The 26,543-nt window shown below is 52.8% G+C and overlaps 1 protein-coding gene across 3 annotated transcripts in view; it reads right to left on the reverse strand.

The window, feature by feature from the left end:
- SLC25A21 (solute carrier family 25 member 21) overlaps positions 1 to 26,543 on the reverse strand; it is a 688,489-nt gene that overhangs the window by 8,165 nt on the left and 653,781 nt on the right. For 2 of the 3 annotated variants that reach the window (XM_069209140.1, XM_069209141.1), the window contains one exon: positions 8,219 to 8,400. The exons of the other annotated variant lie outside the window; for it this stretch is intronic. In XM_069209140.1, coding sequence (XP_069065241.1) covers positions 8,219 to 8,400 — 182 coding nt within the window. The remainder of the gene's footprint in view (positions 1 to 8,218; positions 8,401 to 26,543) is intronic. 3 annotated transcript variants of the gene reach the window in all.

A 26,543-nucleotide genomic window follows, 5' to 3' on the forward strand; every position in this document is an offset into this window, starting at 1 on the left:
TCAGAATCAGATATTATACTTTGACATCAGACACTAAAGCTCAAAATCAGATGTTAAGCTTCGGGATCAGATATTAAGCCTCAGAGTCAGATACTATTACTCAACATCAGATGTTAAAGCTCAGAATTAGATACTAATCCTTGGAATCAGATACCAAGCCTTGGAATCAGATATCAGAATCATATACCAAACCTCAGAATCAGATACTAAGGCTCAGAATCAGATACTCAAGCTTAAAATCAGATACTAAGACTTGCAATCCATTACTAAGCCTCAGAATCAGATACTAAGCTTCGGGATCAGGTATTAAGCCTCAGAGTCAGATACTATTACTCAACATCAGATGTTAAAGCTCAGAATTAGATACTAATCCTTGGAATCAGATGCCAAGCCTTGGAATCAGATATCAGAATCATATACCAAACCTCAGAATCAGATACTAAGGCTCAGAATCAGATACTCAAGCTTAAAATCAGATACTAAGACTTGCAATCCATTACTAGGCCTCAGAATCAGGTACTAAGCTTCAGGATCAGATCCTAAGCCGTGGAATCAGATACTGCGACTGGACATCAGATGCTAAAGCTCAGAATCAGATACTATGCCTCAGGATCAGATGCTAAGCCTTGAAATTAGATACTAAGGGCCTGATTACAACTTTGGCTGAGGGGGTTAATCCGTCCCAAATGTGACAGATATCCCACCCGCCGTAGTACGAGTTCCATAGGATATAATGGACTCATAATACGGCGGGTGGGATATCCGTAACATTTGGGACGGATTAACCCCCTCCGCCAAAGTTGTAATCAGGCCCTAAGTCTCAGAATCAGATATTCAGACTTGACTTCAGATAGTAAAGCTCAGAATCAGATATTAAGCCTCAGGAACAGACTCTAAGGGGGTCATTCCGACCCTGGCGGTCCATGACCGCCATGGCGGAGGGCGGCGGGAGCACCGCCAACAGGCTGGCGGTGCTTCCTGGGCTATTCTGACCGTGGCGGTAAAGCCGCGGTCAGAAAAGGGGAACCGGCGGTTTCCCGCCGGTTTTCCCCTGGCCCAGGGAATCCGCCATGGCGGCGCTGCTTGCAGCACCGCCATGGGGATTCCGACCCCCTTCACGCCAGCCTGTTTCTGGCGGTGTCCACCGCCAGAACCAGGATGGCGGGAATGGGTGCTGTGGGGCCCCTGGGGGCCCCTGCACTGCCCATGCCACTGGCATGGGCACTGCAGGGGCCCCCTAACAGGGCCCCACAAAGATTTTCACTGTCTGCTTTGCAGACAGTGAAAATCGCAACGGGTGCCACTGCACCCGTCGCACCCCTGCAACTCCGCCGGCTCCATTCGGAGCCGGCCTCCTCGTTGCAGGGGCTTTCCCGCTGGGCCGGCGGACGGTCTTTTGGCGGTCGCCCGCCGGCCCAGCGGGAAAGTTGGAATGACCGCCGCGGTCTTTTGACCGCTGTGCAGTCATTCGGCGGTAACCGCATGGCGGGCGGCGACCGCCGCCCGCCGTGGTCAGAATGACCGCCTAAGTCTTGAAATCAGTTACTGTGGCTTGACATCAGATACTAAAGCTCAGAATCAGATTCTAAGTCTCAGGATCAGATACTAAGCTTCAGAATCAGATATTATAGTTTGACATCAGATACTAAAGCTCAGAATCTGATACTAAGCCACAGAATCAGATATTAAGGCCCAGAATCAGATACTAAGCCCAAAATGCTAAGCCACAGAACTAGTTACTAAGACCCACCATCAAATACTAAGCCTTGTAATCCGATACTAAGCCTCAGAATCAGATATTAAGCCTCAGAATCATATACTAAACCTTGGAATCAGATGTTAAGCCTCAGAATCATACACAAAACCTCAGAATTAGATCTTAAAACTCAGAATCATATACTAAACCCCAGAATCAGATATTAAGCCTCAGAAGTATATAGTAAACCTCAGAATCAGATATTAAGCCTCAGAATCATATACTAAACCTCAGAACCAGATCGTAAGCCTCAGAATTATATACTAACCCTCAGAATCAGACCTTAAACCTCAGAATCATATATTAAACCCCTGAATCAGATATTAAGCCACAGAATCATATACTAACCCTCAGAATCAGATATTAAGCCTTAGAATCATATACTAAACCTCAGAATCGGATATTAAGGCTCAGAATCACATACTAAACCTCAGAATCAGATATTAAGCCACAGAATCAAATACTAAAACTTAAAATCAGATATTAAGCTTCAGAATCATATATGTAACCTCAGATACTAAGCCACAGAATCAAATACTAAGGCTTGACATCGGATATTAAAGTCTGTGACACATGTTTATGCACCACTGATTTGTACTGAGGTGAAATGTAGAATGAAATGTACAAGAATCATTAATATTTGCACACATTTTACCATTCCATGCTCCACGCGGGTGTTTTGGGTGAGAGCTCAGGTCGGTCGTGTGCGGCTCACTATTTCTGCATGAAACGCATGTTAGACTTTTGGCTCCTGACTGTTAGAGTATGTTTGAGGGATGCTCACTCTACTGGCAGATCAGACAGGATGAGAACTTTGTCCAGCCTGGGTCCACCTGGAGAGCAATGGGCAGCACAAAGGCCCTTGGGCACTTGTTCGGTCCACACAGGTCCTCCCAGTGACCCACAGGGCTGGTTGGGAGAGCCAAGCGTCTCTACTGCACAAGGAAGCTTGGCACAGGTTCAACCACCAATCCAAGCTAAGCCTTCTTCCACCCTCCAGGAGCAGATGGCAAATGCTCCTCCACACAGCATGTTTCTCAGCCCTTTAAATGGCAAACTTGAACTTGAAGAGGTTGGTGCAGTGGCCAATGCAACATTAACAACACAACAGGCAACCTCCTCACAGCATCACCACCAATGGCAAACAGAGGGCAACACACAGCCTCAAAACTGCCTTCTTGCAGGTAGAAACAGATTACCAAATGGCACAATATTACTTGGCAGGCTGGTGGTCTCTGGGGGTCAGACACCACTGGCTGAAGGTTAAACAGGGACAGTGCAGGAACAGGCAAGTCAATGAGAGGTTGGACAGCTGTTGCACTCAGTTCCAGGCCTCCATTCGTGCACATTCACTTATGTGTAAATGCTAATTTATGCTGCTGTGACCCCCTATCTTGTCCACGACCTCTGGCTCTGCACATTTACACCATGTGTACACTGAGTGTACACTGCTACAACCCCTACCTTGTCCGTAACACGTACTTGTCCAGGACCCCCGGCTCTGCACATTTACACTGTTGCGAACTAAGTGCATACCGCTACCACCCCTACCTTGTCTGCGACCCCTACCTTGTCCACAACCCCCGGCTCTGCACATTTACAACATGTGTAAACTGAGTATACACTGCTATGACCCCTACCTTGTCTGCGACCCCTACCTTGTCCACAACACCCGGCTCTGCACATTTACAACATGTGTAAACTGAGTATACACTGCTACGACCCCTACCTTGTCTGCGACCCCTACCTTGTCCACGACCCCCGGCTCTGCACATTTACACCATGTGTAAACTGAGTATACACTGCTACGACCCCTACCTTGTCTGCGACCCCTACCTTGTCCACGACCTCCGGCTCTGCACATTTACACCAGGTGTAAACTGAGTATACGCTGCTACGACCCCTACCTTGTCTGCGACCCCTACCTTGTCCACGACCCCCGGCTCTGCACATTTACACCATGTGTAAACTGAGTATACACTGCTACGACCCCTACCTTGTCTGCGACCCCTACTACCTTATCCACGACATCCAGCTCTGCACATTTACACCGTGTGTAAACTAAGTGCACACTGCTACAACCCCTACCTTGTCCACAACCCCCAGCTCTGTATATTTACACAGTGTGTAAACTAAGTGAACACTGTTACGACCCCTACCTTGCCTGCGACCCCTACCTTGCCCCCGGCTCTGCACATTTACACCATGTGTAAACTAAGTGAACACTGCTACGACCCCTACCTTGTCTGCGAGCCCTACCTTATCCACAGCCCCCAGCTCTGTACATTTATACAGTGTGTAAACTAAGTGAACACTGCTACGACCCCTACCTTGTCTGCGACCCCTACCTTGTCCACGTCGCCCAGCTCTGCACATTTACACCGTGTGTAAACTAGGTGCACACTGCTACAACCCCTACCTTGTCCACAACCCCCAGCTCTGCACATTTACACCGTGTGTAAACTAAACTGCTACGATCCCTACCTTGTCCACGACCCCGGGCTTTGCACATTTACACCATGTGTAAACTGAGTATACAGTGCTACGACCCCTGCCATGTCTGCGACCCCTGGCTCTGCACATTTACACCATGTGTAAACTAAGTGCACATTGCTACGATCCCTACCTTGTCCACGACCCCTGGCTCTGCACACTTACACCGTGTGTCAACTAAGTGCACACTGCTACAACTCCTACCTTGTCTGCGACCCCTATCTTGTCCACAACGCCCGGCTCTGCACATTTACACCGTGTGTAAGCTAGGTGCACACTGCTACGACCCCTACCTTGTCCACGACCCCTGGCTCTGCACACTTACACCGTGTGTCAACTAAGTGCACACTACTACGACCCCTACCTTGTCTTCGACCCCTACCTTGTCCATGACGCCCGGCTCTGCACATTTACACCGTGTGTAAACTAGGTGCACACTGCTACAACCCCTACCTTGTCCACAACCCCCAGCTCTGCACATTTACACTGTGTGTAAACTAAACTGCTACGACCCCTACCTTGTCCACGACCCCCGACTCTGCACATTTACACCGTGTGTCAACTAAGTGCACACTGCTACGACCCCTACCTTGTCCACGACCCCCGGCTCTGCACATTTATACCATGTGCAAACTGAGTATACTCTGCTGCGACCCCTACCTTGTCCGTAACACATACTTGTCCAGGACCCCCGGCTCTGCACATTTACACTGTTGCGAACTAAGTGCATACCGCTACCACCCCTACCTTGTCTGCGACCCCTACCTTGTCCACAACCCCCGGCTCTGCACATTTACACCATGTGTAAACTGAGTATACACTGCTATGACCCCTACCTTGTCTGCGACCCCTACCTTGTCCACAACACCCGGCTCTGCACATTTACAACATGTGTAAACTGAGTATACACTGCTACGACCCCTACCTTGTCTGCGACCCCTACCTTGTCCACGACCTCCGGCTCTTCACATTTACACCAGGTGTAAACTGAGTATACACTGCTATGACCCCTACCTTGTCTGCGACCCCTACCTTGTCCACGACCCCCGGCTCTGCACATTTATACCATGTGCAAACTGAGTATACTCTGCTGCGACCCCTACCTTGTCCGTAACACATACTTGTCCAGGACCCCCGGCTCTGCACATTTACACTGTTGCGAACTAAGTGCATACCGCTACCACCCCTACCTTGTCTGCGACCCCTACCTTGTCCACAACACCTGGCTCTGCACATTTACACCATGTGTAAACTGAGTATACACTGCTATGACCCCTACCTTGTCTGCGACCCCTACCTTGTCCACGACCCCCGGCTCTGCACATTTACACCAGGTGTAAACTGAGTATACACTGTTGCGACCCCTACCTTGTCCGTAACACGTACATGTCCAGGACCCCGGCTCTGCACATTTACACAGTATATAAACTAAGTGCACACAGCTAAGACCCCTACCTTGTCCACGACCCCCAGCTCTTTACATTTACACAGTATGTAAACTAAGTGCACACTGTTACGACCCCTACCTTGTCTGCGACCCCTACCATGTCCACGACCCCCGGCTCTGCACATTTACACCATGTGTAAACTAAGTGCACACTGTTACGACCCCTACCTTGTCCACAACCCCTACCTTGTCCACGTCCTCGGCTCTGCACATTTAGACTGTGTGTAAACTAAGTGCACACTGCTACGACCCCTACCTTGTCCACGAGCCCCGGCTCTGCACATTTACACCGTGTGTAAACTAAGTGCACACTGCTACGACCCATACCTTGTCCACGACCTCCAGCTCTGCACATTTACACCGTGTGTAAACTAAGTGCACACTGCTACGACCCCTACCTTGTCCACGACCTCCAGCTCTGCACATTTACACCGTGTGTAAACTAAGTGCACACTGCTACGACCCCTACCTTGTCCACGCCCTCCAGCTCTGCACATTTACACCGTGTGTAAACTAAGTGCACACTGTTACGACCCCTACCTTGTCCACAACCCCTACCTTGTCCACGTCCCCCGGATCTGCACATTTAGACTGTGTGTAAACTAAGTGCACACTGCTACGACCCCTACCTTGTCCACGAGCCCCGGCTCTGCACATTTACACCGTGTGTAAACTAAGTGCACACTGCTACGACCCCTACCTTGTCCACGACCTCCAGCTCTGCACATTTACACCGTGTGTAAACTAAGTGCACACTGCTACGACCCCTACCTTGTCCACGAGCCCCGGCTCTGCACATTTACACCGTGTGTAAACTAAGTGCACACTGCTACGACCCATACCTTGTCCACGACCTCCAGCTCTGCACATTTACACCGTGTGTAAACTAAGTGCACACTGCTACGACCCCTACCTTGTCCACGAGCCCCGGCTCTGCACATTTACACCGTGTGTAAACTAAGTGCACACTGCTACGACCCCTACCTTGTCCACGACCTCCAGCTCTGCACATTTACACCGTGTGTAAACTAAGTGCACACTGCTACGACCCCTACCTTGTCCACGACCTCCAGCTCTGCACATTTACACCGTGTGTAAACTAAGTGCATACTGCTACGACCCCTACCTTGCCCATAACACGTACTTGTCCACGAGCCAGGATCTGCCCATTTACACCGTGTGTAAACTTTCGACTCCTTCCTTATCCGTGACCCCTACCTTGTCCACGGCCCCCGGCTCTGCACACTAAGTGCACGCTGTTGCACAAGTGCCTAGGCCCTGACCCCAGTGCACTGCACATTCATACAATGCACACTGAGAGGCCTGTCCACAAACTGCACTTCCCAGTACATAAGGTATTGCTACTCATACCTCAAAAGGTGACCCCAAAGCTGCGCGTGGAGACCTCGGCCACCCCCTCTTCCATTCTTTCTGTACTGAGGTCTCAGCCACCATGGCACAGGTCTCCACACACAGGTTCACATATCTGTAGTAAAGGGGGGGGGGGGAGGCAGGGCAATGGCTGGAAAAGGAGGACTGTATACTGCTACCTAGGAGGAGTTTATGAAGGGGTAAGGAGGGGCTTAGAGAGGGACATGTTAATACAAACATTCATCCAAAGAGTACACCCTGCTAACCACGAACTACACTTCTGAAGTTACTACAGCCCAAAAGGTTAGAGAACAGTAGTAAGTGGCCAGTCGCAGGTACTGCATCTCATTCCTCTAGACAATATTGGAGGCCGGGACTTAATATAAAACCCCACAGTATCTAATGTTACATAAATAATATATACATTCTCAACACTTTCCTGGATGGAAAATGAGGCACTTGAAATGCAGTAACATCTCTTTAAGGTGCAATCGAACCAAACAGCATTTTTCCGAAAAATTTGTATTTAACTTAGTTTGAAAGAAATAATGAATCTTAAGAATAAATTATTTAATTTGATACAAAAGCATAAATGTTAAATTTAATAAATATTAATTAAATATTAAAATGCCGGTAAGGGTTTTTTTTAGCTTGAAAAATAATATTTATAAATTCAAATAATGACCCTTAAACATTTACTTGTTCATAAATATTGAATCTGATGAGATAACATACTGTAACATTTTATCGCACTGGGTCTAGTACTGCATTGCATTATTTCTAGATGGACACTATTTATTTAAATGCATGCTTATTTTCCCTAGACTTTCCAACAGAGAGGTCTGTGCCCTAGATGTGAGCTGCCTGCCACTAGTGGACTGTGGCTGTGAGGTCTCCACCCCTCAATGTGAAGCTGTGGAGATATGAAGTCTGCACTTAGGCCTCAATCCACAATCGGAAATGGTGACTAATGAACAGGTGCAGACTTCCACCTTGGTGTAAGAGTATATTTGCATGAGTCCCCCTTGCATTAATACTATGTGTAAATGAAAGTGCACACTGCTATACCCCGCCTTCTCCCCGCCTCTATATGTAAGTGCGCCCCGCAGCAGCCCTCCCCCTGTAGATGCGCAGTCACGTGGTCTCCTTACCCTTCCTCACTGTAGACAGTACTCATGGTTTTCCAGCAGCCGCGGTACTTGATCTCCCCGGGGACGGGCTGTGGCCCTTGGATGCGGCTCTTTGCCACGTCGAACGGGATGTTGATGATGGAGGCAAAGGTTCCGGAAGCCAGTCCGATACCAAACTTCCGGAGGAACTCCAGCATGGGATCCTGGGGAAGAGAGGGTCGGAGCATGAGGGAAGCAAGAAGGGCAGGGAAAGAGGGGTGCACACTAGTAGTGTCTGCGTGCGGTGATGTAGTGTCTTTGATATCATGCACACTAGCTGTAGGAGGCCGGCCTGGTTCGTACTGGGTACCACAGGTACTTACACCTTGCACCAGGTCCAGGTATCCCTTATTAGTAGAATAGAGGGGTGTCTAGCAGCTTAGGCTGAACTAGGGGACATGCAAAGCTCCTGCAATACCACTATAGTTACACAGTACTTATACACAAGTAAAGTGTTACCAAAAATAAAAGTACTTTATTTAAGTGACACAATGCCAAATATATCTTAGAGGCTATACTCCCTTAGGAAGTAAGTATTATACATAAAAAATACACTAGTAAACAAAATCAGGTAAGTAACAGTCATAAAATGGTGCAAATAGTACACCATAGGTTACAATGGGCCTAGGGGGAACACAAACCATATACTAAAATAGTGGAATGTGAATGCGGGTTTACCCCCTAGGCAAGTGTAGTGTGTAGAGGGGCGCTGGGAGTGAAAGAAAGCACCAAAGGTAAGTAAAGTACCCCACCCCAGAGCACAGGAAAACAGGAGTAAATTACAGCAAGTTTTCTAAAACACACTACAAGTCGTGACAAGAATAATGCAAAAACCAAGCAAGACTGCAAGACACCAGCAGTGCATGTGAGGACCTGAAGACCCGTGGAGAGAGGAGACCAAGTCCAAGAACTGCTCAAGAGTCCAGGAAGAACAGGAGCCCCGGCTAACCCGGATGAAGGTGCAAAAGTGGATTCTGCAGTTGGGAGAAAAAGTCAGAAATGCACCAAAGAAGACAGCTGCAGGTTCCTGGTTGGTGCAGATGTCCCACGTCGAGTAGATGGATGCAGGTTGGTTTTCATCACTGGATTCTGCCAACAAGCCTTGGCTCACGCAAGAAATGTGTTTGGCGGGAAAAGGCGCTGCCCTGGCCTAGGAGGGATCTGGGGGTCTCAACTCAGGATGAGGAGACAGAGGGGGCTCTCAGCACTTCAGAGAGCCCTCAGAGGACCAGGTAGCACCCTCAGGAGTCCCAGGACATGGGGACAAAGAAGTTGCAAATGGCGGTCGTCACAGCACTACACCGAGGGATCCCACGCCCCCAGAGAACAACTCAGGGAGCTAAGCGCCGCAGGATAGAGTGCTGGAGACCTGGGTTATGCACAAAGGAATTCTTGGTAAAGCGCACAGAAGCCCTAGGAGCTGCAAAATATGCAGTGCACAGGGGTACTGTCTGGCATGGAGAGGCAAGCTCTTCCCTCCACCAAATTTAGACAGCTGGACCTTTGGATAGTCAGAGTCACTTCGGTCCACCACCTGTGTTCCAGGATCCACACTCGTCATCAGGAGGGGGGACCCAGAGTACCAGTCATCACTGCAGAGAGGTGCCTGCTGAAGCAGGGAAGTGACTCTGTCACTCCATGGGAGATTCCTTCGGTCCTCCTGGTCCAGGATGAAGACAGGCAGTCCTCGGAGCACGCAGGACCTGGAAACTGTTGCAGTTGCTGGCAGGAGCTGGAGTTACAGAGTTGCAGTAGCCGGTGTGGACACTTTGTTGCAAGTTGTAGAGTCCCTGGAGCAGGTCTGCGATTGATTCATCAGTAGAAGATGAAGTAAAGGATGCAGAGGATTCCTGCTGGAGTCTTGCAATTCGAATCTGAGGAAACACCCAGAGGAGAGACCATAAATAGCCCTGAGAGGGGGATTGGTCACCTAACCAGGTAACCACCTATCAGGAAGGGTCTCTGACGTCACCTGCTGGCACTGGCCAATCAGATGCTCCCAGAGTGTCCTGCCACCTTGGATTCTAAGATGGCAAAACCCAGGGACACTCTGGAGGAGCTCGGCACTACCCCTCGGGTAGTGATGGTCACTCCCCTTTTCTTTGTCCAGTTTCACGCCAGAGAAGGGACTGGGGGTCCCTGAAATGGTGTAGACTGGACAATGCAAGAAGGGCACCATCTGTGCCCTTCAAAACACTTCCAGAGGCTCTGGGAGGATACCCCTCCATGCCTGTAACACCTATTTCCAAAGGGAGAAGGTGTAACACCCCGTCCCAAAGGAAATGCTTTATTCTGCCATCCTGGGATTTAGCTGCTCAAGCTCCAGGAGGGTAGGGGCCTGTCTGTGAGGTGGCAGCAGCTGGGGCTGCAGTGGAAACCGCAGAAGGATGGTATGGCAGTATTGGTGGTCCATGGTGGAGCCCCCAGGGTGCATGGGATTGCCCCCCAATACCAGAATCAATATAGGGGAACAATTCCCAGTTGTTAGACACCTTACATGGCCATATTCGGGGTTACTATTGTGAAGCTACATATAGGTATTGACCTATATGTAGTGCACACTTATAATGGTGTCCCCGCACTCATGAAGTCTGGGAAAATGGGCCTGGATGACGTGGGGGCACCTCTGCTACTGCAAGGGTGCCCTGACACACAGGTACAATGCACCTAGCCTTCAGGGTCTGACGGTCAGACATATAGGTGACTTATAAGTGACCTGGTGCAGTGAAAACAGCTGTGAAAGGGTGCATGCACTATTTCACGCAGGCTGCAATGGCAGTCCTGCAGAAGCCTTTGAAGGGGCTCCCTGTGGGTGGCAAAAGAAATGCCGCAGCCCATATGGATCCCCTGGGAGCCCAATGCCTTTAGTACTAGGTACCATAAATTAGGGACTTATATGGGGGGGTCCAGTATGCCAATTTAGAGTGAATACTGAGCTACCAGTATGTAGGGATAAATGTAGAAACAAAGAGAGCATGAGCACCGGAGTTCTGATTAGCAGGACGCTAGTGATTATTTAGAAGACAGTGAAACACACTGAGAAGCAGGACACAAACCAGAAGCACTGGGGTCCTGACTAGCAGGATCCCAGTGACACAGTCAAAAACACACTGACAATCAGGCATAATTTGGGGGTAACATGCCAAGAAGGATGGTACTTTCCTACAAAAGGGCCCTTGCGGTCCTTTGTGGACTCTATACAGGAATCACATAATCGGAAGGTTGTGTTTATAAACGTTAGAGCTTGATAGTGTGTGGAAGAATAAAGACATCTGTTACAGAGCTCCATGTGTGGCGTGTTCATTTACATGCTCCCGGGCTGGGGGGGACGCTACAGGTAGAACACATGGTACGATGAGACGCTATATGGGTAAAGATAGGGGGCAGTAGGGAGCACCGGGAAACAAGCCCACAATAGTCTGGTGGGCGGGAGGCTGTAAACCCACATATGGGGAGCCAAGAATATCTGCCTTGAAACAGATGAGCGGTTAAGAATCTACTGCCCACTCAAGGTGAGGTTATAAGGGGTCACCTGGATAGCCCTTCGAGACATTGGGCAGGTAAACATCTATTGAGAAAGGATTCTCTATAGGGTTTGCCCTGAGCCTGGAAGAAGTCTGCTGCAGAGACCAGGGGCTGTGGATTTGTGTGTCCCTGCCGATGCTGAAGACTTGTCGTGTGCTGCTATAGAGAACCTCTATACAACCTGGACATGGATAAACCCCAGATATTTACTCCAAAGTTCAGTGAAACGGTGTACAATGATGAAGAATCTATGGGTGACTCACAAAGAGCTGAAGCAGCAGCACGGTTGCAAGCGCTACAACAGTAGTGTATGCCACCCTGCTCGTAAGTGGAGGAATTTTAGACACTAGGGGGAGCTGTGAAGAGGACCTGGCTGTGCTGATTTATAACTGGCTAATGCGGAGAAGTGAAGACCTTCTCATCAAATTCTACGACAGATGAGAAACGTCTCATTAAGGTAAATAATCAGGAAAGACTGTTTTTAAACAGTATTCAAGGTTTAAGTACTTGCCTATCCCACCTACGTCTCCCGAGTCATATGTTTGTTACACACCTGAATACCAGTGCAAAGGAGCTTAATACCTTCTAATGCGGTGATTTCACAGATTGCTTGTGTTCTGCCTGTTACGGAGCAGTAGTACTAGAGATCGAGGGCCTGACCTCCCTCTACCGCTGCATGTGCCTGACTTCTCAATGCCAAATCTCTTAGCCCCAAACCTCCTTTTTAAGTTAAGTAAAACTAATTACTACCCACGTTGTGAAAGGCTCAGAATGGGCCTTGTCTACTTACCTGCATTGTAAAGATTTGCGTTGTAACAGCCATTGGGGACACATAGCCCTGTAAACGTTATATGCAGCACCAGGTATGACAGGTGAGCATTCATCAAGCATTGTGGAACCGCCATGGAAGAGCGAGTGGGAACCAGATATGATGGGTGGGCATGGCCCAGGGCTAGCATTGTGGAACAGCCATGGAAGCGCCAGTGGGTACCACATACGATGGGTGGGCATGGCCCTCGTCAAGCAATGTGGACAGCCATGAAAGAGCCAGTGGGTACCAGATATGATGGGTGGGCATGGCCTTGGGCAAGCATTGTGGAACAGCCATGAAACCGCCACCGGGTACTAGATATGATGGGTGGGCATGGCCCACTTCAAGCATTGTGAAACAGCCATGGAAGAGCCAGTGGGTACCAGATATGAGGGGTGGGCACAGCCCTGGGCAATCATTGTGGAACAGCCATGGAAGCGCCCGCGGGGACTAGATATGATGGGTGGGCATGGCCCTTGGCAAGCACTAAAGAAGACCTATGGATGCCTCAATGGCACCAGATGTGATGATTGGCATGGCCCTTGGTGGGCAGGAGGACACATGTATGTGATAGATAAAAGCCCAGAATATGAAGGCCCGGCATGGCCCATGATGGTCAGGAGGACATACGTGTGTTATAGTTAATAGCCAAGAACATGAAGGGCTGGCAGGGCCCTTAGTGGGCAGGAGGGCATATATATGTTATCGATAATAGCCGAGAATATGAAGGGCTGGCATGGCCCTTGGTGGGCAGGAGGACATATGTGTGTGATAGATAATAGCCCAGAATCTGAGGGGCTGGCGTGGCCCTTAGTAGGCATGAGGGCATTTATATGTGAATACAGAGGGCTGGCATAGCTCTTGATGGACAGGAGGACACATGTATGTGATCTTTTCCTTGGCAGGGCACAACCATGTTATCAGTCACAGCACTGAGTATGAAAGCTGGCATGGATCTCGATGGGCAGCAGGGCAAGGTCATTTAATCAGGAATGGCACCAAATTAAAGGGGTTAGCATGGTTTGTAAAATGGCACAGTCATTGAATGGCAATGGCACGGAGTTAGAAAAGTAATTATGGCTGTGCTGGTTCGCATGGCACCACCATGTAACTGGCAGAAAGACTGGCATGGCACTGGGTGAGTAGGACATAGCGTAGTAGGAAGGGTTGGAATGGCACTGGGTGGGTAGGACATAGCGTAGTAGGAAGGGTTAGCATGGCATTGGGTGGGTGACAGGGCTATGTAGTTAACAATGGCACTGACTACACACGGCTGGCACGCGTCCAGGTGGGTAGCAGGGCACCGCCATATGACTGGCAGAAAGACTGGCATGGCACTGGGTGAGTAGGGCATAGCGTAGTAGGAAGGGTTGGCATGGCATTGGGTGGGTTGCAGGGCTATGTAGTTAACAATGGCACTGACTACGCACGGCTGGCATGCGTCCAGGTGGGTAGCAGGGCACCGCCATATGACTGGCAGAAAGACTGGCATGGATCTGCATGGGTAGGACATAGCGTAGTAGGAAGGGTTGGCATGGCACTGGGTGGGTTGCAGGGCTATGTAGTTAACAATGGCACTGACTACGCACGGCTGGCATGGATCCAGGTGGGTAGCAGGGCATAGCCAATTAAGAGGGAAATAAAGGCCTCTGGTGCGAAGGACTGGCACAGCTCGCTGCAAGCACCACCAGGCATGCATGCCATGATGCCCGGGGGCTTGCAGCCCCCCTCACATATGGCGCTTGTTTGAGGGGTGCCTCCTTCCTCGCACAGGGTTCAGACGTACAGTTGCGAGGGGCAGGCAGCCCCCACCGCCATATGGGCTTGATTTGTGTAATTGGCCTTCACAATGTGCCCAGTATTACTGTACCACGGGAGCGAGCGCGCCATCCGCTAATTGGGCAGAATATTTTACAAATGACAGCAGCCGCAGCCCCGGCCGGCTCAAGTGCCCAACTGTGCGCCGGACCCCCGAGTGAGAGGAGAAATGAGAGTGGTGCGCCCGCTGGCCCTCGCCATCACCTGGTGGCATGGGGGGGAAGCCGGCATCCGGCTCCGAGCAGCGAGGTGCGGCTCGTGATGGCAGTGAGAACCTGTCACGACAAGGGCAGAGGGAACTCACCTCACAATGTGATCATCTCCAGCCAGTGTCCTGATAGGACCAGCACAAACCCCAGCTGTGGGGCAGAGGGCCCATCGAACTCCGCACATGTCATGATAGGACCAACACAATTCCAAGCTGTGGGGCAGAGGGCCCATCGAAATACACCACATGTCATGATAGGACCAGCACAAACCCCAGCTGTGGGGCAGAGGGCCCATCGAACTCCAGCACTTGTCATGATAGGACCAGCACAAACACCAGCTGTGGGGCAGAGGGCCCATCAAACTCCGCACATGTCATGATAGGACCAGCACAAACCCCAGCTGTGGGGCAGAGGGCTCATCGAACTCCGGCACATGTCATGATAGGACCAGCACAAACCCCAGCTGCGGGCCAGAGGGCCCATCAAACTCCGCACATGTCATGATAGGACCAGCACAATTCCCAGCTGTGGGGCAGAGGGCCCATCGAAATACACCACATGTCATGATAGGACCAGCACAAACCCCAGCTGTGGGGCAGAGGGCCCATCGAACTCCAGCACTTGTCATGATAGGACCAGCACAAACACCAGCTGTGGGGCAGAGGGCCCATCGAACTCTGGCACATGTCATGATAGGAGCAGCACAAACCCCAGCTGCGGGGGAGAGGGCCCATCGAACTACGGCACATGTCATGATAGGACCAGCACAAACCCCAGCTGTGGGGCAGAGGGCCCATCGAACTCCAGCACTTGTCATGATAGGACCAGCACAAACCCCAGCTGTGGGGCAGGGGGCCCATCGAACTACGGCACATGTCATGATAGGACCAGCACAAACCCCAGCTGCGGGGCAGAGGGCCCATCGAACTCCGGCACATACCATGATAGGACCAGCACAAACCCCAGCTGTGGGGCAGAGGGCCCATCGAACTCCAGCACATGTCATGATAGGATCAGCACAAACCCCAGCTGCGGGGGAGAGGGCCCATCGAACTCCGCACATGTCATGATAGGACCAGCACAGACCCCAGCTACGGGGCAGAGGGCCCACCAAACTACGGCACACGTCTGGATAGGACCAGCACAAACCCCAGCTGCGGGGCAGAGGGCCCATCGAACTATGGCACATGTCATGATAGGACCAGCAAAAACCACAGCTGCGGGGCAGAGGGCCCATCGAACTCTGGCACATGTCATGATAGGACCAGCACAATTCCCAGCTGTGGGGCAGAGGGCCCATCGAAATACACCACATGTCATGATAGGACCAGCACAAACCCCAGCTGTGGGGCAGAGGGCCCATCGAACTCTGGCACATGTCATGATAGGACCAGCACAAACCCCAGCTGCGGGGGAGAGGGCCCATCGAACTCCGGCACATTCCATGATAGGACCAGCACAGACCTCAGCTGCGGGGCAGAGGGCCCACCGAACTACGGCACATGTCATGATAGGACCAGCACAAACCCCAGCTGCGGGGCAGAGGGCCCATCGAACTACGGCACATGTCATGATAGGACCAGCACAAACCCCAGCTGCGGGGCAGAGGGCCCATCGAACTCTGGCACATGTCATGATAGGACCAGCACAAACCCCAGCTGCGGTGCAGAGGGCCCATCGAACTCCGGCACATGCCATGATAGGACCAGCACAAACCCCAGCTGCGGGGCAGAGGGCCCATCGCACTCCAGCACTTGTCATGATAGGACCAGCACAAACACCAGCTGCGGGGCAGAGGGCCCATCGAACTACGGCACATGTCATGATAGGACCAGCACAAACCCCCAGCTGCGGGGCAGAGGACCCATCGAACTTCAGCACTTGTTATTATAGGACCAGCACACTTCCCAGCTGTGGGGTAGAGGGCCCATCAAACTACAGCACATGTCATGATAGGACCAGCACAAACCCCAGCTGCGGGGCAGATGGCTCATCGAACTCCAGCACTTGTCATTATAGGACCAGCACAATTCCCAGCTGTGGGGCACAGGGCCCATCGAACTCAGCACATGTCATGATAGGACCAGCACAATTCCCAGCTGTGGGGCAAAGGGCCCATCAAAATACAGCACATGTCATGATAGGACAAGCACAAACCCCTGCTGCGGGGCCGAGGGCCCATCGAACTCCAGCACTTGTCATGATAGGACCAGCACAAACACCAGCTGTGGGGCAGAGGGCCCATCGAACTACAGCACATGTCATGATAGGACCAGCACAAACCCCAGCTGTGGGGCAGAGGGCCCATCGAACTAGGGCACATGTCATGATAGGACCAGCACAAACCCCAGCTGCAGGGCAGAGGGCCCATCGAACTCCGGCACATACCATGATAGGACCAGCACAAACCCCAGCTGTGGGGCAGAGGGCCCATCGAACTACGCACATGTCATGATAGGACCAGCACAAACCCCAGCTGCGGGGAAGAGGGCCCATCGAACTCTGGCACATGTCATGATAGGACCAGCACAAACCCCAGCTGCGGGGGAGAGGGCCCATCGAACTACGACACATGTCATGATAGGACCAGCACAAACCCCAGCTGCGGGGGAGAGGGCCCATTGAACTATGACACATGTCATGATAGGACCAGCACAAACCCCAGCTGCGGGGCAGAGGGCCCATCGAACTCAGCACATGTCATGATAGGACCAGCACAAACCCCAGCTGCGGGGCAGAGGGCCCATCGAACTCAGCACATGTCATGATAGGACCAGCGCAAAGCCCCGCTGTGGGGCAGAGGGCCCATCGAACTCCAGCACTTGTCATGATAGGACCAGCACAAACCCCAGCTGCGGGGAAGAGGGCCCACCGAACTCAGTACATGTCATGATAGGACCAGCACAAACCCCAGCTGCGGGGCAGAGGGCCCATCAAACTCCGCACATGTCATGATAGGACCAGCACAATTCCCAGCTGTGGGGCAGAGGGCCCATCGAAATACACCACATGTCATGGTAGGACCAGCACAAAAACAGCTGTGGGGCAGAGGGCCCATCGAACTCTGGCACATGTCATGATAGGACCAGCACAAACCCCAGCTGCGGGGGAGAGGGCCCATCGAACTCCGGCACATGCCATGATAGGACCAGCACAGACCCCAGCTGCGGGGCAGAGGGCCCACCGAACTACGTCACACGTCTTGATAGGACCAGCACAAACCCCAGCTGCGGGGCAGAGGGCCCATCGAACTCTGGCACATGTCATGATAGGACCAGCACAAACCCCAGCTGCGGGGCAGAGGGCCCATCGAACTCTGGCACATGTCATGATAGGACCAGCACAAACCCCAGCTGCGGGGCAGAGGGCCCATCGAACTACGGCACATGCCATGATAGGACCAGCACAAACCCCAGCTGTGGGGCAGAGGGCCCATCGAACTCCGGCACATGCCATGATAGGACCAGCACAGACACCAGCTGCGGGGCAGAGGGCCCATCGAACTCAGCACATGTCATGATAGGACCAGCACAAACCCCAGCTGTGGGGCAGAGGGCCCATCGAACTCCAGCACTTGTCATGATAGGATCAGCACAAACCCCAGCTGCAGGGAAGAGGGCTCACTGAACTCAGTACATGTCATGATAGGACCAGCACAAACCCTAGCTGCGGGGCAGAGGGCCCATCAAACTCTGCACATGTCATGATAGGACCAGCACAATTCCCAGCTGTGGGGCAGAGGGCCCATCGAAATACACCACATGTCATGATAGGACCAGCACAAACCCCAGCTGTGGGGCAGAGGGCCCATCGAACTCTGGCACATGTCATGATAGGACCAGCACAAACCCCAGCTGCGGGGGAGAGGGCCCATCGAACTCCGGCACATGCCATGATAGGACCAGCACAGACCTCAGCTGAGGGGCAGAGGGCCCACCGAACTACGGCACATGTCATGATAGGACCAGCACAAACCCCAGGTGCGGGGCAGAGGGCCCATCGAACTACGGCACATGTCATGATAGGACCAGCACAAACCCCAGCTGCGGGGCAGAGGGCCCATCGAACTCTGGCACATGTCATGATAGGACCAGCACAAACCCCAGCTGCGGGGCAGAGGGCCCATCGAACTCCGGCACATGCCATGATAGGACCAGCACAAACCCCAGGTGCGGGGCAGAGGGCCCATCGAACTCCAGCACTTGTCATGATAGGACCAGCACAAACACCAGCTGCGGGGCAGAGGGCCCATCGAACTACGGCACATGTCATGATAGGACCAGCACAAACCCCCAGCTGCGGGGCAGAGGACCCATCGAACTCCAGCACTTGTTATTATAGGACCAGCACACTTCCCAGCTGTGGGGCACAGGGCCCATCGAACTCAGCACATGTCATGATAGGACCAGCACAATTCACAGCTGTGGGGCAAAGGGCCCATCAAAATACAGCACATGTCATGATAGGACAAGCACAAACCCCAGCTGCGGGGCCGAGGGCCCATCGAACTCCAGCACTTGTCATGATAGGACCAGCACAAACACCAGCTGTGGGGCAGAGGGCCCATCGAACTACAGCACATGTCATGATAGGACCAGCACAAACCCCAGCTGTGGGGCAGAGGACCCATCGAACTCCAGCACTTGTCATGATAGGACCAACACAAACCCCAGCTGTGGGGCAGAGGGCCCATCGAACTACGGCACATGTCATGATAGGACCACCATAAACCCCAGCTGCGGGGCAGAGGGCCCATCGAACTCTGGCACATGTCATGATAGGACCAGCACAAACCCCAGCTGCGGGGGAGAGGGCCCATCGAACTACGACACATGTCATGATAGGACCAGCACAAACCCCAGCTGCGGGGGAGAGGGCCCATTGAACTATGACACATGTCATGATAGGACCAGCACAAACCCCAGCTGCGGGGCAGAGGGCCCATCAAACTCAGCACATGTCATGATAGGACCAGCACAAACCCCAGCTGCGGGGCAGAGGGCCCATCGAACTCAGCACATGTCATGATAGGACCAGCGCTAACCCCAGCTGTGGGGCAGAGGGCCCATCGAACTCCAGCACTTGTCATGATAGGAGCAGCACAAACCCCAGCTGCGGGGAAGAGGGCCCACCGAACTCAGTACATGTCATGATAGGACCACCACAAACCCCAGCTGCGGGGCAGAGGGCCCATCAAACTCCGCACATGTCATGATAGGACCAGCACAATTCCCAGCTGTGGAGCAGAGGGCCCATCGAAATACACCACATGTCATGATAGGACCAGCACAAACCCCAGCTGTGGGGCAGAGGGCCCATCGAACTACGGCACATGTCATGATAGGACCAGCACAAACCCCAGCTGCGGGGGAGAGGGCCCATCGAACTCCGGCACATGCCATAATAGGACCAGCACAGACCCCAGCTGCGGGGCAGAGGGCCCACCGAACTACGGCACATGTCTTGATAGGACCAGCACAAACCCCAGCTGCGGGGCAGAGGGCCCATCGAACTACGGCACATGTCATGATAGGACCAGCACAAACCCCAGCTGCGGGGCAGAGGTCCCATCGAACTCTGGCACATGTCATGATAGGACCAGCACAAACCCCAGCTGCGGGGCAGAGGGCCCATCGAACTCTGGCACATGCCATGATAGGACCAGCACAAACCCCAGCTGCGGGGCAGAGGGCCCACCGAACGACGGCACATGTCATGATAGGACCAGCACAAACCCCAGCTGTGGGGCAGAGGGCCCACCGAACTACGGCACATGTCATGATAGGACCAGCACAAACCCCAGCTGCGGGGCAGAGGGCCCATCGAACTCTGGCACATGTCATGATAGGACCAGCACAAACCCCAGCTGCGGGGCAGAGGGCCCATCGAACTCTGGCACATGTCATGATAGGACCAGCACAAACCCCAGCTGCGGGGCAGAGGGCCCATCGAACTCTGGCACATGTCATGATAGGACCAGCACAAACTCCAGCTGCGGGGCAGAGGGCCCACCAAACTACGGCACATGTCATGATAGGACCAGCACAAACCCCAGCTGCGGGGCAGAGGGCCCATCGAACTACGGCACATGTCATGATAGGACCAGCACAAACCCCAGCTGCGGGGCAGAGGGCCCACCGAACTCTGGCACATGTCATGATAGGACCAGCACAGACCCCAGCTGCGGGGCAGAGGGCCCATCGAACTACGGTACATGCCATGATAGGACCAGCACAAACCCCAGCTGTGGGGCAGAGGGCCCATTGAACTACGGCACATGTCATGATAGGACCAGCACAAACCCCAGCTGCGGGGGAGAGGGCCCATCGAACTCCGGCACATGCCATGATAGGACCAGCACAGACCCCAGCTGCGGGGCAGAGGGCCCACCGAACTACGCCACATGTCATGATAGGACCAGCACAAACCCCAGCTGCGGGCAGAGGGCCCATAGAACTACGGCACATGTCATGATAGGACCAGCTCAAACCCCAGCTGCGGGGCAGAGGGCCCATCGAACTCTGGCACATGTCATGATAGGACCAGCACAAACCCCAGCTGCGGGGCAGAGGGCCCATCGAACTCCGGCACATGCCATGATAGGACCAGCACAAACCCCAGCTGTGGGGCAGAGGGCCCATCGAACTACGGCACATGTCATGATAGGACCAGCACAAACCCCAGCTGCGGGACAGAGGGCCCATCGAACTCCAGCACTTGTCATGATAGGACCAGCACAAACACCAGCTGCGGGGCAGAGGGCCCATCGAACTACGGCACATGTCATGATAGGACCAGCACAAACCCCCAGCTGCGGGGCAGAGGACCCATCGAACTCCAGCACTTGTTATTATAGGACCAGCACACTTCCAAGCTGTGGGATAGAGGGCCCATCAAACTACAACACATGTCATGATAGGACCAGCACAAACCCAAGCTGCGGGGCAGATGGCTCATCGAACTCCAGCACTTGTCATTATAGGACCAGCACAATTCCCAGCTGTGGGGCACAGGTCCCATCGAACTCAGCACATGTCATGATAGGACCAGCACAATTCCCAGCTGTGAGGCAAAGGGCCCATCAAAATACAGCACATGTCATGATAGGACAAGCACAAACCCCAGCTGCGGGGCCGAGGGCCCATCGAACTCCAGCACTTGTCATGATAGGACCAGCACAAACACCAGCTGTGGGGCAGAGGGCCCATCGAACTACAGCACATGTCATGATAGGACCAGCACAAACCCCAGCTGTGGGGCAGAGGGCCCATCGAACTCCAGCACTTGTCATGATAGGACAAGCACAAACCCCAGCTGTGGGGCAGAGGGCCCAGCGAACTACGGCACATGTCATGATAGGACCAGCACAAACCCCCAGCTGCGGTGCAGAGGACCCATCGAACTCCAGCACTTGTTATTATAGGACCAGCACACTTCCCAGCTGTGGGGTAGAGGGCCCATCAAACTACAGCACATGTCATGATAGGACCAGCACAAACCCCAGCTGCGGGGCAGATGGCTCATCGAACACCAGCACTTGTCATTATAGGACCAGCACAATTCCCAGCTGTGGGGCACAGGGCCCATCGAACTCAGCACATGTCATGATAGGACCAGCACAATTCCCAGCTGTGAGGCAAAGGGCCCATCAAAATACAGCGCATGTCATGATAGGACAAGCACAAACCCCAGCTGCGGGGCCGAGGGCCCATCGAACTACAGCACTTGTCATGATAGGACCAGCACAAACACCAGCTGTGGGGCAGAGGGCCCATCGAACTACAGCACATGTCATGATAGGACCAGCACAAACCCCAGCTGTGGGGCAGAGGGCCCATCGAACTCCAGCACTTGTCATGATAGGACCAGCCCAAACCCCAGCTGTGGGGCAGAGGGCCCATCGAACTACGGCACATGTCATGATAGGACCAGCACAAACCCCAGCTGCGGGGCAGAGGGCCCATCGAACTCCGGCACATGCCATGATAGGACCAGCACAAACCCCAGCTGTGGGGCTGAGGGCCCATCGAACTACGACATGTCATGATAGGACCAGCACAATCTCCAGCTGCGGGGCAGAGGGCCCATCAAACTCAGCACATGTCATGATAGGACCAGAACAAACCCCAGCTGCGGGGCAGAGGGCCCATCGAACTCAGCACATGTCATGATAGGACCAGCACAAACCCCAGCTGTGGGGCAGAGGGCCCATCGAACTCCAGCACTTGTCATGATAGGACCAGCACAAACCCCAGCTGCGGGAAAGAGGGCCCACCGAACTCAGTACATGTCATGATAGGACCAGCACAAACCCCAGCTGCGGGGCAGAGGGCCCATCAAACTCCGCACATGTCATGATAGGACCAGCACAATTCCCAGCTGTGGGGCAGAGGGCCCATCGAAATACACCACATGTCATGATAGGACCAGCACAAACCCCAGCTGTGGGGCAGAGGGCCCATCGAACTCTGGCACATGTCATGATAGGACCAGCACAAACCCAGCTGCGGGGCAGAGGGCCCATCGAACTCCGGCACATGCCATGATAGAACCAGCACAGACCCCAGCTGCGGGGCAGAGGGCCCACCGAACTACGGCACATGTCATGATAGGACCAGCACAAACCCCAGCTGCGGGGCAGAAGGCCCATAGAACTATGGCACATGTCATGATAGGACCAGCACAAACCCCAGCTGCGGGGCAGAGGGCCCATCGAACTCTGGCACATGTCATGATAGGACCAGCACAAACCCCAGCTGCGGGGCAGAGGGCCCATCGAACTCCGGCCCATGCCATGATAGGACCAGCACAAACCCCAGCTGTGGGGCAGAGGGCCCTTCGAACTACGGCACATGTCATGATAGGACCAGCACAAACCCCAGCTGCGGGGCAGAGGGCCCATCGAACTCCAGCACTTGTCATGATAGGACCAGCACAAACACCAGCTGCGGGGCAGAGGGCCCATCGAACTACGGCACATGTCATGATAGGACCAGCACAAACCCCCAGCTGCGGGGCAGAGGACCCATCGAACTCCAGCACTTATTATTATAGGACCAGCACACTTCCCAGCTGTGGGGTAGAGGGCCCATCAAACTACAGCACATGTCATGATAGGACCAGCACAAACCCCAGCTGCGGGGCAGATGGCTCATCGACCTCCAGCACTTGTCATTATAGGACCAGCACAATTCCCAGTTGTGGGGCACAGGGCCCATCGAACTCAGCACATGTCATGATAGGACCAGCACAATTCCCAGCTGTGGGGCAAAGCGCCCATCAAAATACAGCACATGTCATGATAGGACAAGCACAAACCCCAGCTGCGGGGCCGAGGGCCCATCGAACTCCAGCACTTGTCATGATAGGACCAGCACAAACACCAGCTGTGGGGCAGAGGGCCCATCGAACTACAGCACATGTCATGATAGGACCAGCACAAACCCCAGCTGTGGGGCAGAGGGCCCATCGAACTCAAGCACTTGTCATGATAGGACCAGCACAAACCCCAGCTGTGGGGCAGAGGGCCCATCGAACTACGGCACGTCATGATAGGACCAGCACAAACCCCAGCTGCGGGGCAGAGGGCCCATCGAACTCCGGCACATGTCATGATAGGACCAGCACAATTCCCAGCTGCAGGCAGAGGGCCCATCGAACTCCGATACTTGTCATGATAGGACCAGCACAATCCCCAGCTGCAGGGCAGAGGGCCCATCGAACTCCGCCACATGTCATGATAGGACCAGCACAATTCCCAGCTGTGGGGCAAAGGGCCCATCGAACTCCGGCACATGTCATGATAGGACCAGCACAATTCCCAGACCTTTGTCAATAATGGGACGGACACAAACACAATGAGCATCAGCCCGTGTCATGATAGGACCTATGGAAACTCATAGCACAACACAATGACTTAGAGACAATAATGACACTGACACAAACACAATGAGCATCAGCCCATGTCGTGATAGGACGTGTGTAAACTCATAACATAACACAATGACTTTTAGACAAAAATGGAACCAATAGAAACACAATGAGCACCAGCCCATGTTGTGACAGGACCTGTGTAAACTCACAACATAACGCAATGACCTTTAATGAGCGCCAGTCCGTGTTGTGATGGTACCTATGTAACTCACAACCTAACACAATGACCTTTAATCAATCATGGGACTGATACAAACACAATGCACACCAGCCCCTGTTGTGATAGGACCTGTGTAAACTCACAACACAACACAATGACCTTTGTCAATAATGAGGACGACCCAAAAATTATAAGCACCAGCCCGTGTTGTGATAGGGCCTGTGTAAACTCACTACACAACAAAATTACTTTCAGACAATATTGGGACCAATACAAACACAATGAGCATCAGCTTGTGTCGTGATAGGACCTGTGTAAATTCACAGCAAACAACAACAACAGTGATTACTCAATAATGGATGCAACCCAAGCACAAGATGAAGCCCATGTCATGATAGAACCCGTGACATAAAACAACGCCCATTAGTCAATAGTGGAACCAAACCAGACATGGGGAGCACCAGCCCATGTCGTGACAGAACCCGTGAGAAAGCACAATGGCCATTAATCATTAGCGGGACGGACCCAGACTCAGGGAGCACCAGCCCAAGCCGTGATAGAGCCTGTGTAAACTCACGACATAGCACAATGGCTATTAGTCAATAGTGGGACAGACCAAGACACGGGGAGCACCAGCCCATGTCGTGATAGAACCCGTGTAAACTCACGACATAGCACAACGGCCATTAGTCAATAGTGGGACCGACCCAGACTCAGGGAGCAGCAGCCCATGTTGTGCTAGAACCTGTGTAAACTCACAACATAGCACCACGGCCATTAGTCAATAGTGGGACAGACCCAGACATGGGGAGCACCAGCCTATGTCATGATAGAACCCATGACAAAGCACAACGGCCATTAGTCAATAGTGGGACCAACCCATACACGGAAGCACCAGCCCATGTCGTGATAGAACCCGTGTAAAGTCACGCCATAGCACAACGGCCACTGCTGCAAACCTAAGGAGTCTTTTTATGACTCATTTTCAGTTTTCCCCACTGAAACCAGAACAGTCACCCAAGCCCTCGGAAGCAGGAAACTGGACGAAGGGAATGCCCTCTACGCAGGAACCACGGGCAAACTCCAGAAAAGACTGCAAAGAATGCCTCTGCATGCCTCATCCCGGACATCCCCCGCCACAGCCACATCACAGGACACCTGAGAGACCTACACTGGCTCCCCGACAACAAGAGAATCACCTTCAAACTCCTCACCTACGCTCACAAAGCACTGCACTACACTGGACCAGAATACCTCAACAGACGGCTCTCCTTCTACACCCCAACCCGGCATCTCCGCTCCATCGAATTCGCAACCGTCCCACGCGTCCGCAGAACTACAACTGCCGGTAGATCATTCTCGCACCTCGCCGCCAAAACGTGGAACACTCTTCCCACCCACCTGCGTGAAACCAAAGACCTCCTTACCGTCAGGAAACTTCTCAAGACCTGGCTGTTCGAGCAGTAGCAGCACCTCCCCCCACCTCAGCGCCTTGAGACCCTCATGGGTGAGTAGTACGCTTTACAAATTCCCTGATTGATTGATTGATTGATTTTACTTTCCTTTTTCTTTTTTATTATATTCACCTTCTTTTTCCATTTTCAGTCTCCATATTTTTTGACTCCTTCTTGCTTTATTCTATCCTTTTCTCTCTCCCCTCATTTCTCTGGTAAATTTTTATAGTTTAGAAAGCAAAATGGCTGAGTGAACTGAGCTCTCACTGATGAGATCTGTATGTGACCTCAAGGACAAACGTTTGTTCCAAACAGGGCTGACAGAGACTTTCATTCTTCCAAGGTCTACAAAGGAGGCAGACAGCTGGTTATAAAAGCGAGGTATTGAGGTTTATTA

Source organism: Pleurodeles waltl, chromosome 9 (assembly GCF_031143425.1).
Source record: "Pleurodeles waltl isolate 20211129_DDA chromosome 9, aPleWal1.hap1.20221129, whole genome shotgun sequence".
In the NCBI taxonomy this organism is placed as follows: Eukaryota; Metazoa; Chordata; class Amphibia; order Caudata; family Salamandridae; genus Pleurodeles; species Pleurodeles waltl.